This window comes from Manis javanica, chromosome 2, assembly GCF_040802235.1.
Source record: "Manis javanica isolate MJ-LG chromosome 2, MJ_LKY, whole genome shotgun sequence".
NCBI lineage: Eukaryota > Metazoa > Chordata > Mammalia > Pholidota > Manidae > Manis > Manis javanica.
The window spans coordinates 30,520,461-30,546,399 of NC_133157.1; the positions used below are offsets into that span (position 1 = coordinate 30,520,461).

The 25,939-nt window shown below is 36.5% G+C and overlaps 1 protein-coding gene across 12 annotated transcripts in view; it reads right to left on the reverse strand.

Annotated features, from left to right (window-relative positions):
• Nucleotides 1-25,939, reverse strand: part of STX17 (syntaxin 17) — a 135,596-nt gene that overhangs the window by 91,288 nt on the left and 18,369 nt on the right. For 10 of the 12 annotated variants that reach the window (XR_012127093.1, XR_001853655.3, XR_012127098.1 and 7 more), the window contains one exon: nucleotides 22,315-22,380. Coding sequence is in view for 2 of the 12 variants with exons in the window: in XM_073227086.1 (XP_073083187.1) it covers nucleotides 22,315-22,380 (66 nt within the window). In the remaining 10 variants the exon portion in view is untranslated. Of the gene's footprint in view, nucleotides 1-7,197; nucleotides 7,389-16,441; nucleotides 16,519-22,314; nucleotides 22,381-25,939 lie in introns of all 12 variants that reach the window. The other 2 variants (XR_012127108.1, XR_012127103.1) reach the window with 2 other exon arrangements.

Consider the following 25,939-nt stretch of genomic DNA (forward strand, 5'->3'; position numbering starts at 1 on the left):
GCACCCTAGGCATTTGTGAAAATTTGTCTATGACATGATGGATATTGTCCAACTGAACTTGAACAGTCTGAGAGAAATCAGACAAATTAAAGCAACCCATTTCTGGGATCTGTTCACATCCAACATGTTCTTTTAACCGTAGATAGTCTATAGTCGTAAGATTTTGGAGTGCTACAACTTGCAACCCTCCCAACTCCTGGTTGAGTTCCAACAGTACAGATCCAGTCAAATTTGTTGTCTCACTGTATGCACATGCCAGCCTAGACATCTCCCTCCTCATTCCAATGGCAAGTCCAGGAAACGGTGCGGTGGATGCAGCCACAACCGCAGCCTCGCCTGGATCCCTGTGGAGGCTTTTTGATGATCATCCCCCGGCATGAGTCCTCCAGAGAGTGCTGATGCCGGAAGCTCCTCCTCATATCGTATCTTAGTTCATTTTCTGGGTAGCCAAGCTAGCCTTGATCTTCTGCATAGAAACAAACAGACCCTTTGCCCATACTTTGACATGCCCTCTATACCACTGTGTAGAACTCACTGGAGGTCAGCACACAGGAGCTGCTTTTTTATTAAGAGAAAGGCATATTATCAGAAAACAGTATCTCCATAGCTGATCATCTGACACCCTTTAAGTGATCAACATTAAGGATATTTAAAGCATGTGTTCATCTTTGATTTAGCAATAGTTTTATCCTATCAAGGAGTAATCCCCCTTTTCTTTCTTTCTCTTTTTTTTTTAATCTTTAATCTACACTTACATGCAGAATACTATGTTTACTATGCTCTCCCCTATATCAGGTCCCCCCTAAAAACCACATTACAGTTACTGTCCATCAGCATAGCAAAATGTTGTAGAATCACTACTTGTCCTCTCTGTGTTGTATAGCCCTCTCTCCCCTTTCTCCCTCCCCACCATGCATGCTAATCTTAACACCCCTCTTCTTCTTCCACCCCCCCCCTTATCCCTCCCTGCCTACCCTTCCTCTCCAGTTCCTTTCCCTTTGGTACCTGTTAGTCCATTTTTGGGTTCTGTAATTCCGCTGCTGTTTTGTTCCTTCAGTTTTTCCTTTGTTCTTATACTCCTCAGATGAGTGAAATCATTTGGTATTTCTCTTTCAACGCTTGGCTTATTTCACTGAGCATAATACTCTCCAGCTCCATCCATGTTGCTGCAAATGGTAGGATTTTTCTGCTTCTTATGGCTGAGTAGTATTCCATCGTGTATATGTACCACATCTTCTTTATCCATTCATCTACCGATGGACATTTAGGTTGCTTCCAATTCTTGGCTATTGCAAATAGCGCTGCGATAAACATAGGGGTGCTTCTGTCTTTCTCAAACTTCATTGCTGCATTCTTAGGGTAAATTCCTAGGAGTGGAATTCCTGGGTCAAATGGTAAGTCTGTTTGGAGCATTTTGATGCACCTCCATACTGCGTTCCACAATAGTTGAACTAATTTACATTCCCACCAGCAGTGTAGGACGGTTCCACTTTCTCCACAGCCTCGCCAACATTTGTTGTTGTTTGTCTTTTGGATGGCAGCTATCCTTACTGGAGTGAGGTGAATACCTCATTGTAGTTTTAATTTGCATTTCTCTGATAATTAGCGATGTGGAGCATCTTTTCATATGTCTGTTGGCCATCTGTATTTCTTTTTTAGAGAAGTGTCTGTTCAGTTCCTCTGCCCATTTTTTAATTGGGTTGTTTGTTTTTGTTTGTTGAGGCGTGTGAGCTCTTTATATATTCTGGACATCAAGCCTTTATCGGATCTGTCATTTTCAAATATATTCTCCCATACTGTAGGGTTCCTTTTTGTTCTATTGATGGTGTCTTTTACTGTACAGAAGCTTTTCAGCTTAATGTAGTCCCACTTGCTCATTTTTGCTGTTATTTCCTTGCCCGGGGAGATATGTTCAAGAAGAGGTCACTCATGTTTATGTCTGAGAGGTTTTTGCCTATGTTTTTTTCCACGAGTTTAATGGTTTCATGACTTACATTCAGATCTTTGATCCATTTTGAGTTTACCTTTGTATATGGGGTTAGACAATGGTTCAGTTTCATTCTCCTACATGTAGCTGTCCAGTTTTGCCAGCACCATCTGTTGAAGAGACTGTCATTTTGCCATTGTATGTCCATGGCTCCTTTATCAAATATTAATGGACCGTATATGTTTGGGTTAATTTCTGGAGTCTCTAATCTGTTCCACTGGTCTGTGGCTCTGTTCTTGTACCAGTACCAAATTGTCTTGATTACTATGGCTTTGTAGTAGAGCTTGAAGTTGGGGACTGTGATCCCCCCTACTTTATTCTTCTTTTTCAGGATTGCTTTGGCTATTCAGGGTCTTTGGTGTTTCCATATGAATTTTTGAATTATTTGCTCCAGTTCATTGAAGAATGTTGCTGGTAATTTGATAGGGATTGCATCAAATCTGTATATTGCTTTGGGCAGGATGGCCATTTTGACGATATTAATTCTTCCCAGCCAGGAGCATGGGATGAGTTTCCATTTGTTAGTGTCCCCTTTAATTTCTCTTAAGAGTGACTTGTAGTTTTCAGAGTATAAGTCTTTCACTTCTTTGGTTAGGTTTATTCCTAGGTATTTTATTCTTTTTGATGCAATTTTGAATGGAATTGTTTTCCTGATTTGTCTTTCTTTCGGTTCATTGTTAGTGTATAGGAAAGCTACAGATTTCTGTTTGTTAATTTTGTATCCTGCAACTTTGCTGTATTCCGATATCAGTTCTAGTAGTTTTGGAGTGGAGTCTTTAGGGTTTTTTATATACAGTATCATATCATCTGCAAATAGTGACAGTTTAACTTCTTCTTTACCAATCTGGATTCCTTGTTATTTCTTTGTTTTGTCTGATTGCCATGGCTAGGACCTCCAGTACTATGTTAAATAACAGTGGGGAGAGTGGGCATCCCTGTCTGGTTCCCAATCTCAGAGGAAATGCTTTCAGCTTCTCGCTGTTCAGTATAATGTTGGCTGTGGGTTTACCATAGATGGCCTTTATTATGTTGAGGTACTTGCCCTCTATTCCCATTTTGCTGAGAGTTTTTATCATGAATGGATGTAGAATTTTGTCAAATGCTTTCTCAGCATCTATGGAGATGATCATGTGGTTTTTGTCTTTCTTTTTGTTGATGTGGTGGATGATGTTGATGGATTTTCAAATGTTGTACCATCCTTGCATCCCTGGGATGAATCCCACTTGGTCATGGTGTATGATCCTTTTGATATACTGTTGAATTCTGTTTGCTAATATTTTATTGAGTATTTTTGCATCTACATTCATCAGGGATATTGGTCTGTAATTTTCTATTTTGGTGGGGTCTTTGCCTGGTTTTGGTATTAGGGTGATGTTGGCTTCATAGAATGAGTTTGGGAGTATTCCCGCTTCTTGTATTTTTTGGAACACTTTAAGGAGAATGGGTATCACGTCTTCTCTGTGTGTCTGATAAAATTCCGAGGTACATCCATCCCCCCCCCGGGTTTTGTTCTTGGGTAGTTTTTTGATTACCATTTCAATTTCTTTGCTCGTAATTGGTTTGTTTAACTTTTGTGTTTCTTCCTTGGTCAGTCTTAGGAGGTTGTATTTTTCTAGGAAGTTGTCCATTTCTTCTAGGTTTTCCAGCTTGTTGGCATATAGGTTTTCATAGTAGTCTTTAATAATTCTTTGCATTTCTGTGGAGTCTGTCGTGATTATTCCGTTCTCATTTCTGATGCTGTTGATTTGTGTTGATTCTCTTTTTCTCTTAATAAGTTTGGGTAGAGGCTTATCTATTTTGTTTATTTTCTCAAAGAACCAGCTCTTGGTTTCGTTGATTTTTGCTATTGTTTTATTCTTCTCAATTTTGTTTATTTCTTCTCTGATCTTTATTATGTCCCTCCTTCTGCTGACTTTAGGTCTCATTTGTTCTTCTTTTTCCAGTTTCGATAATTGTGATGTTAGAATATTCATTTGGGATTGTTCTTCCTTCTTCAAGTGTGCCTGGACCGCTATATACTTTCCTCTTAAGACTGCTTTCGCTGCATCCCACAGAAGTTGGGGCTTTGTGTTGTTGTTGTTATTTGTTTCTATATATTCCTTATCTCTATTTTGATTTGTTCATTGATCCATTGATTATTTAGAAGCATGTTGTTAAGCCTCCATGTGTTGTGAGCCTTTTTGTTTTCTTTGAAGAATTTATATCTAGTTTTATACCTTTGTGGTCTGAAAAACTGGTTGGTAGAATTTCAATATTTTGGAATTTACTGAGGCTCTTTTTGTGAGCTAGTATGTGGTCTATTCTGGAGAATGTTCCATGTGCACTTGAGAAGAATGTATTTCCTGTTACTTTTGGATGTAGAGTTCTATAGATGTCCATTAGGTCCATCTGTTCTAGTGTGTTGTTCAGTACCTCCATGTCCTTACTTATTTTCTGCCCGGTGGATCTGTCCTTTGGGGTGAGTGGTGTGTTGAAGTCTCCTAAAATGAATGCATTGCAGTCTATTTCCCTTTTTAGTTCTGTTAGTATTTGTGTCACAAATGCTGGTGCTCCTGTGTTGGGTGCATATATGTTTAGAATGGTTATATCCTCTTGCTGGACTGAGCCCTTTATCATTATGTAGTGTCCTTCTTTATCTATTTTTACTTTCTTTGTTTTGAAGTATATTTTGTCTGCTATTAGTACTGCAACCCCTGCTTTCTTCTCACTGTTGTTTACCTGAAATATGTTTTTCCATCCCTTGACTTTTAGTCTGTGCATGTCTTTGGGTTTGAGATGAGTTTCTTGTAAGCAGCATATAGATGGGTTTTGCTTTTTTATCCATTCTATTACTCTGTGTCTTTTGATTGGTGCATTAAGTCCATTTACATTTAGGGTGACTATTGAGAGATATGTACTTATTGCCATTGCAGGCTTTAGATTCGTGGTTACCAAAGGTTCAAGGTTAGCTTCTTTAGTATCTTACTGCCTAACTTAGCTCACTTATTGAGCTGTTATATACACTGTCTGGAGAGTCTTTTCTTCTCTCCCTTCTTATTCCTCCTCCTCCCTTCTTCATATGTTTTGTGTTTTGTTCTGTGCTCTTTTTAGGAGTGCTCCCATCTAGAGCAGTCCCTGTAAGATGCACTGTAGAGGTGCTTTGTGGGAAGCAAATTCCCTCAGCTTTTGCTTGTCTGGGAGTTGTTTAGTCCCGCCATCATATTTAAATGATAGTCGTGCTGGATACAGTATCCTTGGTTCAAGGCCCTTCTGTTTCATTGCATTAAATATATCATGCCATTCTCTTCTGGCCTGTAGGCTTTCTGTTGAGAAGTCTGATGTTCGCCTGATGGGTTTTCCTTTATAGGTGACCTTTTTCTCTCTAGCTGCCTTTAAAACTCTTTCCTTGTCCTTGATCCTTGCCATTTTAATTATTATGTGTCTTGGTGTTGTCCTCCTTGGATCCATTCTGTTGGGGGTTCTGTGTATTTCCATGGTCTGTTCGATTATTTCCTCCCCCTGTTTGGGGAAGTTTTCAGCAATTATTTATTCAAAGAGACTTTCTATCTCTTCTCCTCTTTCTTCTTCTTCTGTTACCCCTATTATATGAATATTATTCCTTTTGGATTGGTCACATAGTTCTCTTAGTGTTGTTTCATTCCTGGAGATCCTTTTATCTTTCTCTATGTCAGCTTCTATGCGTTCCTGTTCTCTGGTTTCTATTCCTTCTGTGGCCTCTTGCATCTTATCCATTCTGCTTATAAATCCTTCCAGAGATTGTTTCACTTCTGTGATCTCCTTCCTCACATCTGTGATCTCCCTCCGGACCTCACCCCATTGCGCTTGCATTTTTCTCTGCATCTCATCCCATTGCTCTTGCATTTTTCTCTGCATCTCTGTCAGCATGTTCATGATTTTTATTTTGAATTCTTTTTCAGGAAGACTGGTTAGGTCTGTCTCCTTCTCAGGTGTTGTCTCTGTGATCTTTGTCTTCCTGTAGTTTTGCCTTTTCATGGTGATAGAGATAGTTTGCAGAGCTGGTACGAGTGACAGCTGGGGGAGCTTTCCTTCTTGTTGGTTTGTGGCCTTCCTCTCCTGGGGGAATAGCGACCTCTAGTGGCTTATGCTTGGCAGCTGTGCGCAGGCGGGGCTTCTGCTACCTGCCGGGTTGGTTTGGAGTTTGTCTCAGCTGTTGCTGTGGGCGTGGCCTGGCTGGGGCTGTTCCTCCAAAATGGTGGAGCCCCGTTGGATGGGGAGTGGCCGGGAGGCTATTTATCTCCGTAAGGGGCCACTGTGCTCCCTGTTGCCCAGGGGGTTAGAGTGCCCAGAGATCCCCAGATTCCCTGCCTCTGGGCTAAGTGTCCTGTCCTGCCCCTTTAAGACTTCCAAGAAGCACTCTCCATACCAAAACAACAACAGGAACAACGAAAGAAAAAAAAAAAAAGGGAAAAACGCGCGATTTTCTTTGTCCTCAGGTGCCAGTCTCAGGCACCCGCTCACCGGTCTTGCTGCCCTGTTTCCCTAGTATTGGGGTCCCTGTCCCTTTAAGGCTTCCAAAAAGCACTCGCCAAAAAAAAAAAAGGGAAAAACGTGCGATTTTCTTTGTCCTCAGGCGCCAGTCTCAGGCACCCGCTCACCGGTCTTGCTGCCCTGTTTCCCTAGTATTGGGGTCCCTGTCCCTTTAAGGCTTCCAAAAAGCACTCGCCAAAAAAAAAAAAGGGAAAAACGTGCGATTTTCTTTGTCCTCAGGCGCCAGTCTCAGGCACCCGCTCACCGGTCTTGCTGCCCTGTTTCCCTAGTATTGGGGTCCCTGTCCCTTTCAGCCTTCCAAAAAGCACTCGCCAAAAAAAAAGGGAGAAACGTGCGATTTTCTTTGTCTTCAGGCGCCGGTCTCAGGCATCCGCTCACCAGTCTAGCTGCCCTGTTTCCCTAGTATTGGGGTCCCTGTCCCTTTAAGGCTTCCAAAAAGCACTCGCCAAAAAAAAAAAAACCACTCCCGTTTCTTTGTTCTCCAGCGTCAGCCTCAGGCACCCGCTCACTGGTCCTGCTGCCCTGTTTCCCTAGTACCCAGGACCCCACGCATGCACTGTGTCTGCGCTCTGGTCCAGAATCCTGGGGCTGGGTGTTCAGCAGTCCTGGGCTCTCTTTCCCTCCCTTCTGACTCCTCTCCACCTGCCATGGGCCGGGGGGAGGGGTGCTCGGGTCCCGCCGGGCCAGGGCTTGTATCTTACCCCCTTCGTGAGGCGCTGGGTTCTCGCAGGTGTGAATGTGGTCTGGATGTTGTCCTGTGTCCTCTGGTCTCTATTTCAGGAAGAGTTGTCTTTGTTATATTTTCATGTATATATGTGGTTTTGGGAGGAGATTTCCGCTGCTCTACTCACGCCGCCATCCTGGCTCCCTCTGTCAAATGTTTTTTAAGCACCTATTGAGATAATCATATGGTTTTTATCTTGTCTTTTGTTAATGTGGTATATCACATTGATTCAATTTATGAATATTGTTCCATCCCTGGAATATATCCCTTGGTCATGATATCCTTTTGATGTATTTTGAATTTTCTGATTTTTGTTTGTTGGGAGTTTTTTGATTGCCACTTCAATTTCATTAGGTGTTAGGTCTGTTCGGATTTTCTGGTTCTTCCTGGGTCCCTCCTCCTTTGTAGGAGGTAGTTTTCTAGGAATTTTTCCATTTCTTCTACGTTATCCAATTTATTAGTATATATTTTTTTCATAGAATTCACTTTTTGTGTTGGCTGTTGTCTTTTTTGTTGTCTTTTTGTGTTGTCTTTTTTTATTTTTTATTTTTTTTACTTGTGGTCTCTCTCTCCTTTTCTTGGTAAGTCTGGCTAGAGGTTTGTCTGCTTTGTTACCTTCTCAAGAAACCAGCTCTTGGTTTCATTGTTTCTATGGTTTATTCTCCTCTATTTTATTTATTTCACTCTGATTTTCATTATGGTCTTCCCTCAACTAACTTTGGGTTTCACTTGTTCTTCTTTCACTAGCTTGTTTCTTTTTTTTTTGTATCATTACTATACAGTCAAATGAGCAACACTGTGATTACTAGAGTTCCCCCATTATCAAGTCCCTACCCCATTACAGTCACTGTCCATCAGCATAGTAAGATGCTATAGGGTCATTACTTGTCTTCTCTGTGCAATACTGCCTTCCCCATGCCCTCCTCCCCATGTTATGTGTGCTAATTGTAATGCCCCTATTCCCCTTCCCCCTCCAATCCCTCCTGCCCTCCCCAGTCCCTTTCCCTTTGGCAACTATTAGTCCATTTTTGGGTTCTGGGAGTCTCTTGCTGTTTTGTTCCTTCAGTTTTTTCTTTGTTCTTATGCTCCACAGATGAGTAAAATCCTTTGGTACTTGTCTTTCTCCACCTGGCTTATTTCACTGAGCATAATACCCTCTAGCTCCATCCATGTTGTTGCAAATGGTAGGATTTGTTTTCTTCTTATGGCTAAATAATATTTCATTGTATATATATACCACATCTTTATCCATTCATCTACTGATGGACACTAAGGTTGCTTCCATTTCTTGGCTATTGTAAATAGTGCTGCAATAAACATAGGGGTGCATGTGTTTTACTAGCTTCCTTAGTTGTTAGTTTAGACTATTTGGGATTGCTCATTTCTTGAGGTAGGCCTGAATTGCTATATACTTACCTCTTAGAATCACTTTTGTGGCATCCCATATAGTTTGAACTGTTGTATTTTTGTTTTCATTTGTCTCCATGCTTTGATTTCTTCTCTGATTTGTTCATTGATCTATTTATTATTTAGAAGCAGTTGTTCAGCCTCCATGTGTTTGTGGGGTTTGTTTTCTTTATGTAACTGATTTCATATCACTGTGATCTGAAAAGATGCTTGATACAGTATCAATCTTTTTTAATTAATTGAGACTCTTTTTGTATCCTAATATGTGATCTATTCTGGAGAACATTCCAGTGCCCTTGAGAAAAACGTGTACCCTGCTGCTTTTGGGTGGAATGTTCTGTAGACATCTGTTAAGTTCATTTGATATAATGTGTCATTCAGTGCCACTGTTTCCTTATTTATTTTCTGTCTGGATAATCTCTCCATTGATGCAAGTGGGGTGTTAAAAGTCTCCCCGCTGTTTTGATAGAAATCTGCATCTGTGGATGTTTTAATGCCCTTGTCTAGCTTGGATTAGCACATAGTCTACAGGCACACACATGATCATCTACATTTGCTCTCTTACAACACTAAACTATGTTTTCTACCTTTATCTTGCATCTGCCTACCACTTTAGCATTTTATTAAAAATAATAATAATAATAATAATAAAGGGAGAAATGTGGGATTCACATATAAATCAAGTATAAAAATCAAATGAATATTCATATTTGACCTGATTGTTTATAGTTCATAATGAGTGATCAAAACTGAAAGTTTTTGTGATGACTGCCCTTGTACTGTTCACCATGTAAGAACTTATTCACTATGTAAGAATTTGTTCACCAGGTAAGAACTTGTTCATTATGCTTCAGAAGATTGGAGACTGATGAGAATTAGGCTGGGGGTGGATTAATGATTGTGCATTGAGCATTGACTCCCCTACACAGAATTTTATTGTTGTTAACAACCATTTGATCAACAAATATGAGAGATGCCCTCAAAAAAAAAAAAGTCTCCTAATATGATTCTGTTCCTATCTATTTCCCTCTTTAGGTCTATTTGTATTTATTTTATATAATAGGTGTTCCTATGTTGGGTGTATAGATATTTACAATTGTTATACCATCTTGTTGGACTGATCCCTTTATCATTTTGTAATGTCCTTCTTTGTCTCTGATTACTTTCTTTGTTTTGAAGTCTATTTTGCCTGATATAAATACTGCTACTCTTGCTTTTTTCTCCATCCCTGCACTTTCAGCCTATGTTTGTCTTAGGTCTGAAATGAGCCTCTTATAGGCAGCAGATAGATGGGTCTTGTTTCTTTATCCATTCTGCCACCCTCTTCTGATTGGATCACTTAGTCCATTTACATTTAAGGTAATTATTCATAGGTATGTACTTATTGCCATCTCATTGTTTTCTGGTTGTTTTTGTAGTTCCTCTCTGTTCCTTTCTTCCTCACTTATAATGTTCTTTTTTGACGGTTTTCTTTAGTGTAATGCTTGTATTTCTTTTTCATTTTTTGTGTATTTATTATAGGCTTTAGGTTTGTGATTCCCAAAAGGTTCAAAGAGAGTTTCTTATACATATAAATCTATACTAAGTTGATGGTTGCTTTATGTCAAAAACAATCTAAAAGTACTACTTTTTTATTCTTCCTCCTCCATACTTTATGTATGTCATTATGTACACATTTTGTGTATCCCTTGGCTGATTTTGTGTACAGTCAGTTTTACCATTTTTAACTTCATATCTTCTTGATAATTGGTGTACTACCTACCTTTACCATAGGCTTATTTTCACTGATGTAAAATATTTACGCTTAAGAACATTTCCAGCTACAGAAGTTCCTTTAACATATCCTGTAAGGCCATTTTAGTGATGATGAATTCTTTTAACTTTTGTTTACCTGGGAAACTTTAAATCTCTCCTTCAGTTCTGAATAATACACTTGTTGGGTAGAGGATTCTTGGTTGTGGGTTCTTAGCCTGTCAATATTTCATGTCACTCCTTTCTGGCCTGTAAACTATCTGCTGATAGCCTTATGGAGTCCCATATAGGTAAATGTCCGCCTCTCTCTCACTGCTTTTTAGATTCTTATTTTTATTTTTAATCTTTGCCATTTTAATTAATGTATGTCTTGGTGTTGCCTTCTTGGTGTTCCTTTTGTTAGGGCCTCTCTGTATTTCCAGGACCTGGGTGTATATTTCCTTCCCCAGACTGGGGATGTTTTCAGCAATTATTTCTTCAAAAAGACTTTCTACTCCTTTGTCTGTCATCTTCTCATACCCCTTTTATGCAAATATTGTTTGTTTGGAGTTGTCATACCGCTCTCTTAGTATCTTCTCATTTTTAGAATTCTTTTTCCTCTGTTCCTAAGTTTGGTTGTTTTCCTGTTCTCTATTTTCCATTTCACTGATTCCTGTACTTCCAGCAGTCTACTATTCATTCCCTCCACTATGTTTTTCATTTCAGTTATTGAATTCCTCAGTTCTGAATGGCTCTTTTTCAAATGTTCTCTTTGTTGAAGTCCTCACTCAGATCACTGATTCTTTTCCCCAGGCCAGTGAGCATCTTTATGATGGTAACTTTGAAATCTTTATCACAAAGATTGGTGATCATTTCATTTAGCCTTCTTTCTGGTATCTTATCTTTTTCTTTTGTTTCAACATATTCTTCTGCCCTTCATTTTGTCTGGCTTTCTTTGTCTCCTCCTTTGTATTAGATATTCCATGTCTCGCGGTCTAGAAAGTAATGGCTTTATGAAGAAGCTCAAGACTCCTTGCTCACCTGTGACTGGTTCTTCTTTGGGGTGAAACTGCAGTTGCTGTTGGTGGGCTGTTAGCAGGGCTGCTTTTATACCTGCCTATGGACAGTCACTGATCTCTCTCAGCAGAGACAGATGGCTCACTTCAGCATATCCTCTGTGTGCCAGAGCACTTCTGCTGGGATTGTTGTGTGTGGGGTCGCCATCTTCCTTCAGGGCAGCAATGTCAGGTGCTGCTAGGCCAGCAGTGCAGGTGAGTGGGTGTGCAGGGGAGTGCTGCAGTGGGGCTGAGCTGCCAGAGAGGGCGATGGAGCATTTGGAGCTGGCTTCTGGGAGTACCTGAGCAACTGTTGTGAGGGAGGGCAGGAGAAGTGTCATCTACCTGCCCTTTCTCCAGAGAGAGTTCCCTCGAACCTTTGCCCCTCTGGCATACCTCCCACTGCTGATAAATCTTTCAAACTGCTGTCTCTCTGTTGTGTCTCAGTGGGACAGACAGAGTGTGCCTCTCCTCCAAACGTGACAGGAGTCTCAGCCTCCCAGAGTGTTCTAATTCCCCTGGTGTCTAGCCCTGTTAATCACCAAAGCCCAATGCAATATGGACTCATGTTCCCAGAGCAATCTCCAGGGCCATGTTTGCAGAGTTCCTGAGCACTTATCTCTTTCCTGCTTGCTCCTCTTCCTCCTGCTTGTGGGATGGGATAGTGGAAAGACTGGGGTCCTGATCAGTCCAGCTCTGCCACTGTACCCTTCTCTATGTAGTCTTCTCTTCTTCACCAAGTGTGGATGGCCTGTTTCACAATCTTCTGATCATTTTCAAGTTTAGTTGTATTTGCTACAGTTGCTTCCTTGGTGTGTATGTGGGAGGAAGTTTCCACCTTGCCTTTCTATTTTGCCATCTTTACCATCTAGAAATCCAATTTACCTCCTACTAGCATTCATTTTGGAATCTACTCTCCTATTTTCTCTGCTATTCTTTACCTGGCCTTGCTTCTCTAATCTTTTCTTCTTTTCTCCTAACTTCTGTCTATTATCCTCATTTATTCCTCTCTCCTCATTCCTTTTTCTCTATTGCTTCTTCCTTTTAACATCCCTTTAAAAAACTTGAAAAGTAGATAGGCCACATGTTCCATTTTCTCTTAGAAAAATCATAAAAGTCATTATTTTATTCCTACAAATTACAGGGTCTTTTTGTTTTCATATTTATGCTACCTATGAACCTGGAATTGACTCGCTGTACAGTAATAACTTTACAAAGATAGATGTAGTTGGGGTCCCTGAAGGAGAGAGAAATGAGAGGGGATAGAACAATATCTGAAGAAATGATAGCCAAAACATCTTCCAAATCTGATGCAAACCATAAACGTACAGATTAAGCTCAACAAATTCAAAGCACAAGAAAGATGAAGAAAACTATACCAAGGGCCATCATTATCAAATTGCTCAAAGCCAGTGGTAAAGGAAAAATTGTAAAAGCAGCCAGAGAAAAGAGACATATTACAAACAGTGGAATAAAAATAAGAATGAAACAGTTCTCATTGGAAACAATCCAACTGAAAAGAGAGTTGAACAACATATTTAAAATACTGAAAGAAAAAAGTCAATGTAAAATTCTATAAACAGTAAAATTCCTTTTAAAAATAATACCAAATAAAGGCTTTTCAAGTATACAAAAGATGACAGAATTCATCACCAGCAGAACTGTACTCTAAGAAATGTTAAAAGGAAGTCTTTCAGACTATATCAAGCTGAAAAGCTTCTGTACAGCAAAGGACACCATCAATAGAACAAAAAGGCATCCTACAGTATGGGAGAATATAGTCAGAAATGACAGATCTGATAAAGGGTTGACATCCAAAATATATAAAGAGCTCACATACCTCAACAAACAAAAAGCAAATAATCCAATTAAAAATGGGCAGAGGAGATGAAGAGACAGTTCTCCGAAGAAGAAATTCAGATGTCCAACAGACACATGAAAAGATGCTCCACATCACTAGTCATCGGAGAAACGCAAATTAAAACCACAATGAGATATCACCTCACACGGGTAAGGATCACTACCATCCAAAAGACAAACAACAACAAATATTGGCAAGGTTGTGGAGAAAGGGGAACCCTCCTACACTGCTGGTGGGAATGTAAATTAGTTCAATCATTGTGGAAAGCAGTATGGAGGTTCCTCAAAAAGCTCAAAATAGAAATACCATTTGACCCAGGAATTCCTCTTCAAGGAATTTACCCTAACAATACAGCAGCCCAGTTTGAAAAAGACAGTTGCACCCCTATGTTTACTGCAGCACTATTTACAATAGCCAAGAAATGGAAGCAACCTTAGTGTCCATCAGTAGATGAATGGATAAAGAAGATGTGGTACGTATACACAATGGAATATTATTCAGCCATAAGAAGAAAATAAATCCTATCATTTGTAACAACATGGATGGAGCTAGAGGGTATTATCCTCAGTGAAATAAGCCAGGTGGAGAAAGACAAGTACCAAATGACTTCACTCATACGTGGAGTATAAGAACAAAGAAATAACTGAAGGAACAAAACAGCAGCAGAAGCACAGAACCCAAGAATGGACTAACAGTTACCAAACGGAAAGGGACTGGGGAGGAGGATGGGTAGGAAGGGAGGGATAAGGGGGGTGGAAAGAAAGGGGACATTATGATTAGCATGTATAATCTGAGGGGAGTCATGGGGACGGCTGTGCAACACAGAAAAGACAAGTAGTGACTCTACAGTATCCTACTACACTGATGGACAGTGACTGTAATGGGGTAAACATAATGTTTCTCATGTAATTGTAGATTAATGATACCAGAAAAAAAAAAGGGAAGTCTTTCAGGTAAAAGAAAAATGGTATCACATAGAAATATGGGTTTACACAAAGGCATTAAGCACACCAGAAATGAAAATGACACAGTTAAATATATTACATGATTTTTCCCTCAACATCTAAATCACTTAAAATAATTGACTGTTTCAACATTATGAAGCACATAACATATATATAAGTAAAATATTAGGCAACAATAGCATAATGAATAGGAGGGGAGACACAGAAGTATAAGTTTCCTAAACATGTGAAATAGTATAATATCACCTTAAGATAAACTGTAATAAGTTGCATATTATAAACTCTAAAGCGACCACTAAAATAACAAAACAGAGTTATTGCTAGCAAGACAAGCAAGGAGAAAAATGGAATGAAAAAATAATTGATTCAAAATAAAACAGTAACATCATTAATCAAATGAACATTAAAATTACAATGAAATACCACTACAGGCCTATTACACGGCTAAAATTAAAAAGACTAAGACTAACTATACCAAGCATTGGTGAGGATATGGAAGAATTGGTGGAAATTTAATACGATACAACCATTTTGGAAAACAGCTTTGCAGGTTCTTAAAAAGTTAAGTAACAACTACTGTATGATTCAGTCATTCTGCTCTTAAGTGTTTATCCAAGAGAAATTAAATTCTTTACCCATACAAAGTATTGTACTCAAATATTCATAGCAGCTTTACTTGCAAAAGCTCCAAACTGGAAACAACCCAAACGTCCATCAGTAGATGAATGGACAAAGCAACCATGGTATATCCATACAATAGAATACCTACTCAACAATAAAATACTGATACACATAAAATGGATGAACCTCAAAATACTTATGCAGAGTGAAAGGAGCCAGACAAAAAGGGAGTACTTAATGTACAATTCTGTTTATTCTAGGAAATTCAAATTAATGTATAGTGACAGAAGGTAGGTAAGTGATTATTTGGGTATTGGGGGTTTGAATGTGTTATGTGCATGTATGGAGAGGGGAAAAGGGTGAAGAGAGATGGGGTGGGAGTAGCCAGAAAAAGGGTATGAGGAAATTTCTTGACGCAATGGATTATTTTTATTATTCTGACTGTGACAATGGTTTCACATTATCTTGATTGTGGTGACGGTTCACGGTACATACAAATGTCAAGACTTATTAATTGTATACTTTATTATGTCAGCTACACCTCAAGAAAGCTGTTTGGGAAAAAAGCAGAAAGAAAAGTACAAAACTGTATTATACAGTTACCTGCACAGACGTGAGAAATATTTTAATCAGACTAAGATTTTCTTTCAGATGCAGGTAAGAACAAGGCAAATGGAATCAAGGAAGTGTACCCAAGGAACTTCAGTTGTATTTCTAAAGTTTTTTTCCAAAAATGGGGAAGAAATTGTGGCAAAATGTTAACATCTGACAAAGTTGGGTGATGAATACATAAGTGTTATATTATTTTCATTATCTTCTACATTTTTTGTATGTTTGAAGTATGTGGTGCATAATTTTTCAAAAAGTTACTTTAACAGTAAGGTTAATTTCAGGTAGTTCCTTATTCATGTCAAGCTTGTGAGTTCCTCTGCCAAGGCTACAAAGAGAGTAGGTAAAAATCTAACATAGAAGGCCCCTGACATTCTACACAAAATTGTCTGTACATGTGTGTATTTGCATTTCTCTAAAAAGTAGATCCATGGCATCCTGATTATTAGTCACCTAACTGGTATTCTTGCTTCCATCCCTATCTCTTAGAATCTATCCTTTTCCTAGTTGACAAGGTGGTCTTTAAAAGTGGTATCTGCTCAGAACCTTCCAAAGGCTTTCTACCCAACTTTGAGTTACCATGTCCTGTAAGGCCTTCCATAATCAGATCTAGCTGGTCTCTCTAACCAAGTCTCCTATACTCTCTTTACTCACACCAGCCTCACTGACCTCCTTATTAATCCTTGAATATGCCACACATCCTTCATCTGCAGAGTCTTCACACTAGATTCTCCTTTGTCTGGAAAACCATTCCCCATGGTTTATGCCCTTCCTTCAAAGGAAAAATTGAGCATTCTTGCTCAAAAGTAATCAGAAACATCCTTAATAACTGCATATAAAAGAACACTCATTCCTTCTGTGATTCTTTGTTCTCTTTAATCTGCTTTGTTTTACTTCATGGCATTTATTACCATGTAAATATTATATACTTATTTACTTTAAAAAAGCTATCTGTCTGTTTTTTCTACTTACCATTCCCAGAGTTTGATGAGAAAAAGAATTTTCTTCTGTTTTGCTCACAGCTATATCCCCAGTGTCTACAATAGTATCTACAACATAGTAAAAATTCAAATGTTTCTGTTGTTCTAATAACCATGTCAGAAAGGCAGATATTATGTCAAGTTCTGAAAATCTGCAAAAATGTCTCCAAGTTAGATAAGTGGGTCTATAAATCAATGAACTAAGTTTTTAAAAAATAAAGTATACCAACTCAGTAATGAACAAGCTTTATAATATGCAGGTAGTAAACTGCAAACTATAGCCAAACTTTCAGTAAAAGGTGACTCTCTAGTTTTGTAAGTAAATTTAGTAACTAGTTATGCCTTTTTTCCCTTCCTTCAGAAATGTCCTGAAATTTCCATCTAAAGATTTAAAGATATGTTTAAATATATACTTGTCTATAGTGATAACTGTAAAAAGTAATTATTCTCAGTTAATTGAAACTCTGAAAAATGGCTAATTATGTATTTAATGATTAAAACAAGAGTGGCTATGCATATATTTGCCTTTGTTAAATATTGATTTAAGGATTCCTAATGTGTCTTTACAACATGCAATTTTAATAGCAAATTGTGTACAGTAAAAAACATTCGGTATTATAATAATTAATCTGATTTCTTTACAATGTAGAGTGTAAGACCACTGGTAAACATTTAGACAACTTAGAGTAAACACATTCTAGATATCATATAATTTATTATTAAGGGTTACAGAGTCATACTATTTAATTAAAATAAATCTGGACTATTCTTTACTTGTATTACCTTATTACTACACTTAGGTATTGATAGTGTAAAACTAAAGAGAATATATATATAGCTTAAAGAGTATTAACTGAACCACTAAAAGGAATAAAGATCAAAGGAGAAAAAGGCCTCCATTCACTTATTCAACAACTATTGAATGAGGACCTACTGCACAGGTATTAAGTGCAGTACTCCACTTTCTATCCATGTGAGTTAATTTTTAAAATAATTCCAAATTGGATTCCTGCACTACAACTTATTAAAGCCTTGTACTTTAGACAAACACTAAGTTCCTCTGTTCTTTAGCCTTTTTTTATCTGAAAAATAAGGAAAATACTGTCCTTATCCAGCTTCCAGATGGTTGGCACTTTATCACTTACTGGTCTCTATAGTGTTTGACAATTAATCATATACTAACATACATTATCTCTTTTACTAAAAGCTAGTATTATTTAAATATTTTATTTAACTTTTCATAATTCCCATCTAGGTAAGTACTCTTAAAGCGGAAATTGTGATATATCTTTCAGAATTTCTATTATCAGCTGGTATTATTATTTGGGGAGAGGAGCGGGGAGAATTAAACATTTTTAAATATACATTTTGTGATTTTTGTATGATAAGCCAAACAAAATGGGTAGAAGTCATACACATACAATATATTTTAAATGAAAAACAAAAAGCTAAGAATTTTTTTAGCTTGATCTAGCAGTTAAAAATGCGAGTGTCAAATCAAGTTTATAAGCAATTCCTCTTATTTACTGAGTATCTACGGTGTGACAGAGGCTGTGTAGGCTCTTTGCACACATGATCAACAATCCTTACAACCATCCTGGAATATATAAGTATTCCTGAAAGTAGAATGAGATTTTACTTTCAGAAAAAACATATGTATAAAAAGCATTAAGAATTATTTTGCAGAGGGACTGTTGTCATTGATAAGGTTTTTTAAAGATAAATTTGAATAGGCTTGTTTATAACCAACTGTTTCCTCTAATAATCAGTAAGCCAGATTGAAAACAACCACAGGAAACAAGAAATCAGGAAAAATGATTTCTGATTACTCAAAAAATAAACTATAAATAAAAAGTCCAAAGGGATTTGACCAATTATTGGAAATTACAAGACAGTTTAAAGATAATAACCCATAAGATCTATATATGAACATTAACTATGAACATTAACTATGTTTCTATACACACCACCAAAAGTTAGAAAGCATAATTTAAAAGAAAGACAACATTCAACACTTCCCCCAAATACACCCTAAAACTGTAAAGTATTTAAGAATAGATTAATGAAATGGGTTCAAAAAGATAAACAAAATTAAGTATAAGCCCTGTATTTCAGCATCTGTTGCTGCATAAAAAATTACTCCAAAACTTAAGGGCCTAAAACCACCATCTGATTTTGCTAATGATTTTGTAGACCAGAAATTTAGGCAGTCCTCAGCTGAACAGCTCTCACTTGGGATCTCCCACACAACTGAGTCAGATACCTGCTGAGGCTGCAGTCACTGGAAGGTTCAACTGCACTGGCTCACTCATGTGGCTGGCACTTGAGGCTGGAAGTTCCTAAGAACTCAGCTGAGGCTGTGGCTATCTCCCACACGAGGGTCTCAGGATACTTAGATATTTCATGTGATGGCTAAGTTCCCCAAGAGAAAGCCTCCTCAGAGAACCTGTCAAAGCTTTCTGGCCTTTTCTGATCTAGCCTCAGAAGTCAACTGGCATTACTTCTGCCTCAGGCTGGATTCAAGGGAGGGGAATTAAAATTCTACCCTTTGGTTGGGGAAAGGAAGGGTCATTTTGTAGAAAACCATGAAGAATGGAAGACATTTGGCAGACATCATTAAAAAGTACAATCTACCACAGTCTGTATGCAGAAAACTGTAAGACATAGAAATATTAAAGACATAAAATGCAAGAATTTCTTATTCAGAGGAACAAAAACTAGACATTGTATATATGTCAATTTCTTCTACAAAGATGGATTAATCCAATTATATTACCAAATTTCCAGTAAGACTGTGTATAGACTTTGAAAAGCAGATTCCAAATTTTAAATGGAAGAGTAAAGGGCCAAAACACTTTTGAAAAGGAAGAGTAAGGTAGAAGTACTGTCTTACCAGATATCAAACCTTACCAAAAGACTGTCTTAAGATAGTGCAGAAAAATAGATGAATTCACCAGGGGAACAGAATAGATAAAGTCCAGAGACAGACCCATGTATATACGGTATCGTTATATGTAAACAGCACTGAAGAAGTCAGTTAATAGTGAGAGACAACTAGTTTTCCAAATCCAATAAGATGACATTTTATTTATATCTACCTCATACTATCAATTCCAGATTGATTAAAGATTTAACTGTTAAGAGAAAAACATTTAAAATACTCAAGGATAGAGGGCATTTCTTGAACAAAATACCTAAATCACGACCGATAAAAGACTGAAAAATTAGACTATGTTTTAAATGAAGAACTCCTTTTCATCAAAGACACTACAATGAAAGTGAAAAGATAATTCTTACTGTATAAATCTAATAACGATAATCTGGAAAATCTATGATAACTGTTCATTAAATTGTCCAAATACAAGTTTTATGCAAACTAGCAAAGAACAAACTTAGACACAAAATTCAGGGCAGATGTGAATAGAACTAAGCAAATCCCTACATCTAGCAACACTTTTTTTTTTTAGTTTAATGGCACACAAAGCTTTTGTGCCAGATGGAGGTCAATATTGTAAATATATATATTATTTTAAAACAGTAAACACTTTGATCATAACCACTGTCTCAAGAAAACAGTAACTGATTTGTACTGATATATCAAACAATGATTATGGTAAGAAATACAAGTCATTATAATCTCATTGACATTAACATGCTTATTACCATTCAATAAACACTGAATCTTGCTGAGCACCAGGTGGTATAGGATACACAAATAGAGACAGTTCCTGGTCTTTTACCTGTAATCTAGTTAGCAAGCAGTAATATATATATAGATAGGTAAGCCAAATTTCTGTCTAGATCTCAAATCTGTATTTTTCCATCTCTACAGTCTCTGTAACTCTTCTAAAATGATCTCTTGCATTCATTTCATTCTATCCCAACCTATTCATTATGTAGTTCAACTGTAGTAACCTTTCTGAAATTCAAGAGGACCAGAGATGCAACCCTTGGAGAAACAGACTCAGAAACATCAGGCACCGAACTAAATGAAGGGATTTATGTAAAAGCCTATACTAAAAAAATGAAAGCCCCTCAGCCTTCACCTAACCTGCTTCTGTAACTGAAAAATAAGCACCTACTTGCCCTGAAGGGAGAATGAGGATTCTTTAGAAAACTAAGCCAGAAACAACCTCCAGATACTGCTATTTGGAGGTTCCTCCAAGGAAAATGCCAGCCACAGGTTGCTGACTCTTGCAACTAAAACAAAACAAAACAAAACAAAAAGAGCAAAGAGAAAACACAAAGGAATAAATAATCAAACAAATAATTTAGTGAAATTTCCCGGAATTAAAGGACATGCGTTTTTAGACTGAAAGGGTCCAACACAAAGCATATCATCATCAAACTGGAGAAAACCAGGGGTATAGAGATCATAAAAGCTCCCAAAGAGAAAAAAACATTCTATACAAAGATTTGGGAATCAGATGACATTAGCTTTTCTGGGAAGAACATTAAACTAGAAAGGCTTCAAAATTGAAAATTGAAAGGGAATTCCAACCAGAATTCTGTATCTCCTGAGTTCAGAAAACACATGTTCGAGGGGAGAATAAAAGTATTTTTCAGACACATAATAACTTAAAAATTTAGCTTCCAAGTACCCTTACTTGGAGAACTATTTAAAGATGTATTACAAAAAAATAATGGAGTAAACCAAAAATGAGTAAGACATGATATCCAGGAAATAGAGACCCAACACAGAGAGCAGCTGAGGGAAGTCCCAGAACATCAGCTATGCAATAGCCTAGAAAGGGAATCCAAATTGGAAAGGGGCTTCAGGATAAAAAATGGAAGTGACATATTTGAGTGCATGAAAAATACTATTGATAGCCTATGGCAGAGGTGTGGAGCATTTAGAAAACAATTAAGTACAAATACACAGAAAGCCAGGCAATTTAAAAAAATGAGGCAATTAACTTAAAAAAAAAGTGAAAAGTTGTACTGTATTTCACTATGTGGATTAGCAAGAAACTCTATAATCAAAATAACGAGTTACAAATTACTAATTTAACCAAAAATTATAATATATGTACTTACAGAGTGGGAAGGCAAGTAGGAGAGCATGGTGGAAAGCTAGATCTCCACCTACTATGGCAAAAAAGTGAAGAGGCAATCCCTAAATCTGATTAATTAAAAAATACCAGTCAACACATGGCATTTAGAAATAAAGAGCTAAACACCATGGAAAATAGCCAAAAGGATTAAAAGTGGTTTCTTCCAAGTAAGACTTACAGATGAAGAAGAGTAGAGTACTATAAGCCTTTTAATTTCATTTGGCTTTTAACTATGTAGATATATGATTTTAAAAAGTCAAATTAAAATAATTAACACTTACTTATTAAAAAGCCAATAACGTAAAGAATATTCACAGCACTATATTATGGCAACAATATTATAGACATAAGATCAACATCTTCAAATTATATGGAACTTTTACAAAAGACAACATAATACATGCAAGGGACATGAACAATTTGCAAAATATTACATCCAAGGCAAATACAAGAAAAACTTTCACCCATCAAAGCAATAATAAGAAAAAAAATCCACATTAAAACAACAAAACAGCATTATTGCAACCTACTAGTTAGCAAAAATTTGAGAAATGGATAGTACTAGTATTGGTAAGGTTTTTGGGAGATACATCCATTGTGAGAATATAAGTTGATGTATCATTTGTGGAATAAATCAAAATCTTAAAAATATGTATCACATTTGATTCAGTAATTCCTACTAAAAATGTATCCATAAGGAAATGTAGTTACAAAGATGCATAAAAGGATTCAGCTACAAGGGTATTTATTTTAGTAAAATGTTCTCAAGGCTGGCTTTTTCATATGGCTGTACAAGAAACAATTGCCTTACCTGAACGGTACGTCCAGCATTGATATGCTCTTCATGCAACTTGTCCCAGATACCGCACCTTTGATACTATACAAAACAGAGAGGAAAGGTACTGAAATTTTTCTCTAATACTAAACTTATTATTTCTAGTTACCCTCAAAATTCCCACTTACCTAGCAAAATTTAAATGCAGCAGCTAAAGAAGGTACTGACCTCATTGTGGCAGTTAACTGTCCAAAGACTGTACAAACAGGAAGTTTTCAAAAACATGATATACAAAATTCTGGCAAATGGCAGAATAATACTATTTAATTTACCAAAAAAAGGTAGGTACTTTGTATTGTAAACTCTTAGGAGATGAAAAAAATAAAGAACAAGAATGTAAAGGAATGTGAAAAATAAAAGATTATGGCATTCATCAGCTATTCTTACTATGTACGAAGAATTTTAAATGTCTGTCAATGATGGTGTCAAGTATTGAAAACTAAAATCTGATTTTGAGAAAAAGTAACATTGACACTCTAGACTAGAAAAAGAGGAGTCTTGAACATTTAATATATATGTTTTAACCAGGGCAATGTTTAGTTTTCAGAGTTCCAGCCAAGAAATTTTATGATCATGATAATGGAAAATTTTTGGAAAAACACAGCAAAAAGTGATAGCATGATGGCAGAACACTTACATAGAATATAAGCATCAACACCAAATTTCACATATTATTTTTGATTGAAATAAAAAAATCCAAATAATTAAGATATTAGCAGATGTAAGAGTGACATTAAGCACATTTTTGATAAACTACATCCCCCCCCAAATAAAAACTCAACCTTGAAAGGACAGATACATGAAAACACATATGGAAGACATAAAAGCTAAGCATTAAAAAATTTCCAGGGCATTTTTATATTCCTTAGTCAGCATTTCTTTAATTTTGGTAGTGAGTGATGAAGCAAAAAACTCTGGATTCTCCTGAATTTTTTTACATCATCTAAAAAGTAAACAATGACTATTAAGCTTAAAAATTATTGAACTATATTGAAAATATACTTAGGCCAAACATAAACTGAAAACAACTATCTAATCAAATAAATTAAAAACCATTACCAAAATTACCTACATTTTTAAAGAAAAGTTGAACTGAACAAATCCAGTATAAATGCTCTTTTAGATAATGTTACATTAATAAAAAGATGAGAATGGAAGCCAAACACATGTATGAGAATAAAGTACTTTTAAATTTATTACTCAGTATTAATCTATCATGATATCTTAAGAAAAATTAATGTTAGGGAAACAGTTGAGAATTCAGAGTTGAAAATTTGCTAGAACTCATGGAGCAAATATCAGAGAAGAGACAGTTGCGTGTGAGGAGACAATTATAATGACAGAAGGTAACTATCCTGAGACAGAGCTCCAGAGATCTTCAGGGTTGTCCTTTTGAGTCTTCAAGCTGAGTATGAATCAACACATGTACATGAGGAAATTACCTGAAGTCAAAAAAAGAATGACTGAAAAGGAACAGGTGGACTGATCCCCAAAGATCAAAGTTTCAAAGGCCTGAAACAGTTCATGAGATCCTAAGTCAGAGTAAAAAAACCTTGCAATATACCAGGTAGAATACTCCAAAGTATTGTCCATTATGGGGAAAAATTAGCCTTGGCATAAAAGCTGTTCTGATCCAACACAGAGCTTAAAAGAAAGCCTCAAAAGGATCCAACTGTTTCCCAAATAAATGTGTCTTAGAACAAAGCTCAAAAATACTTAAAGGAATTAAAAAATATCCAGTATCCAACAAGGCAAAATTCAGTCTAGGATCCAATAAACAATTACCATGCATGCAAAAAAAAAAGCAGGAAAGTATGATTTTTATTGAGAAAACCAATCACCAGAAACAGACTCAGATATGAAAGAGATAGTGGAATTAATAGGCAAAGGTATTAAAAGTTATATCCATGTGTTCAAGAAAGTAGAAAATATGAACATATTGAGACATTAAAGATGTTTTAAAAAACTGAATTCCTGGAGTTAAAGAAAGGATCTAACATGAAAAATGCACTAGATGGGATTAATAACAAACAAGACAAGGCAAAGAAAGGATTAGTAAATTTAAAGACACAGCAATAGACACAATCCAAAATGAAACACAAGGAGAAAAAAAGACACACAATAAATGAACAGAGCATCAATGAATCACAGGCCAATGGAAAGCAACACAGTATATATGTAATTGGGTTCCCTGAAGAAGACAACTGGAAAAAAAGTTGAAAAATTAACAGCCAAAATTTTTCCAAATTTGATAAAAACCAGAAAACCACAGGTCCATGATATTTAAGGAATACTATGAAGAATAAAAATGAAGAAAATGGTACTACTACAAAACATAATAAAATTACTTAAAACAAGTAACAGAAAAATTTTAAAGCAGTCAAAGGAAAAAGATATCTGAAGTACAGAGGAACAATGGTAAGGATGACAGAAGACTTCTCATGAGAAATAATGCACACCAAATGACAGTGGAGCAACATCTTCAAAGTATTGAAAAACATTCTAAAATTCAACCTAGAATGCTATAACCAGAACCTTTTTTCAAAGTGAAGACAAACAATGATTTTTTCAAACCTGAAAAAGCTGACATAATTCAACAGCAGACCTATACTACAAGAAACGTTAAAGAAAGTCCCTCAAGCTGATGGAAAGATGATACCAGACAGAATCATGATTCTTCACAAAGGAAAGAAGAGCATTAAAAATGGTAAACATATAGATAAATATAGAATGTTTTCTTTTATCTTAAAAATCTCTCTGAAAGACAACACTACTTAAAACAAAAGTAACAACAACATATTGTGGGGTTATTAACATATACAGAAGTAAAATATATGACAATAAATACTATAAAGACCCTGAGGGAGACCAATGTTATAAGGTGCTTATATATGAAGTGAGATATATATATATATAAAACATTACTTGAAGGTAGACTGTGGTAAGTTAAATATGAATACTCAGAATTATAAAGCAATCACTAACATATAAAAATAAAAAACAAAGAGGTATAACTAATAAGCTAACAGAGGAAAAAAATGGAATCATAAAACATACGCAATTAATCCAAAAGAAGAGAGCAAAAGAAGACAAAAGGGATGAAGAACAGATAGGACAAAAGACAAAAACAGCAAGATGGTAGATCTAAAGACAACCATTGGACAAATGTCTGTTCATTACAAAAACTCTCAGCAAACTAAAAATGAATGTTAAGATCCTCAACCTGATAGAGCTATTTATAAAAATCCCTACAGTTAACATCATGCTCAGTAGTGAAAGACCATTCCCTAATACTGGGAAAAGTTTAAGATGACTGATGTCACCTCTCCTATTCAACATCATACCAGTGTAGAAAGGAAGGAAATGTAGGAAGGAAGGAAGGGCAAAGACTAGAAAAAGAAAGAAATAAAATAGTTTGTCTTCATAGCTGACATCATTGTCTACACAGAAAATATCAAAGACTCTAACAGAAAAGCTACATAATATTAACAGCCCCAATGACTGTAAGCCATAAACTGAGGATTATTCATGTAATGAAAATAAATATGTACCCTATAGTGTAGGTAAAAGTAATTCCCCTCTCTGTGCCTACCAAAATATC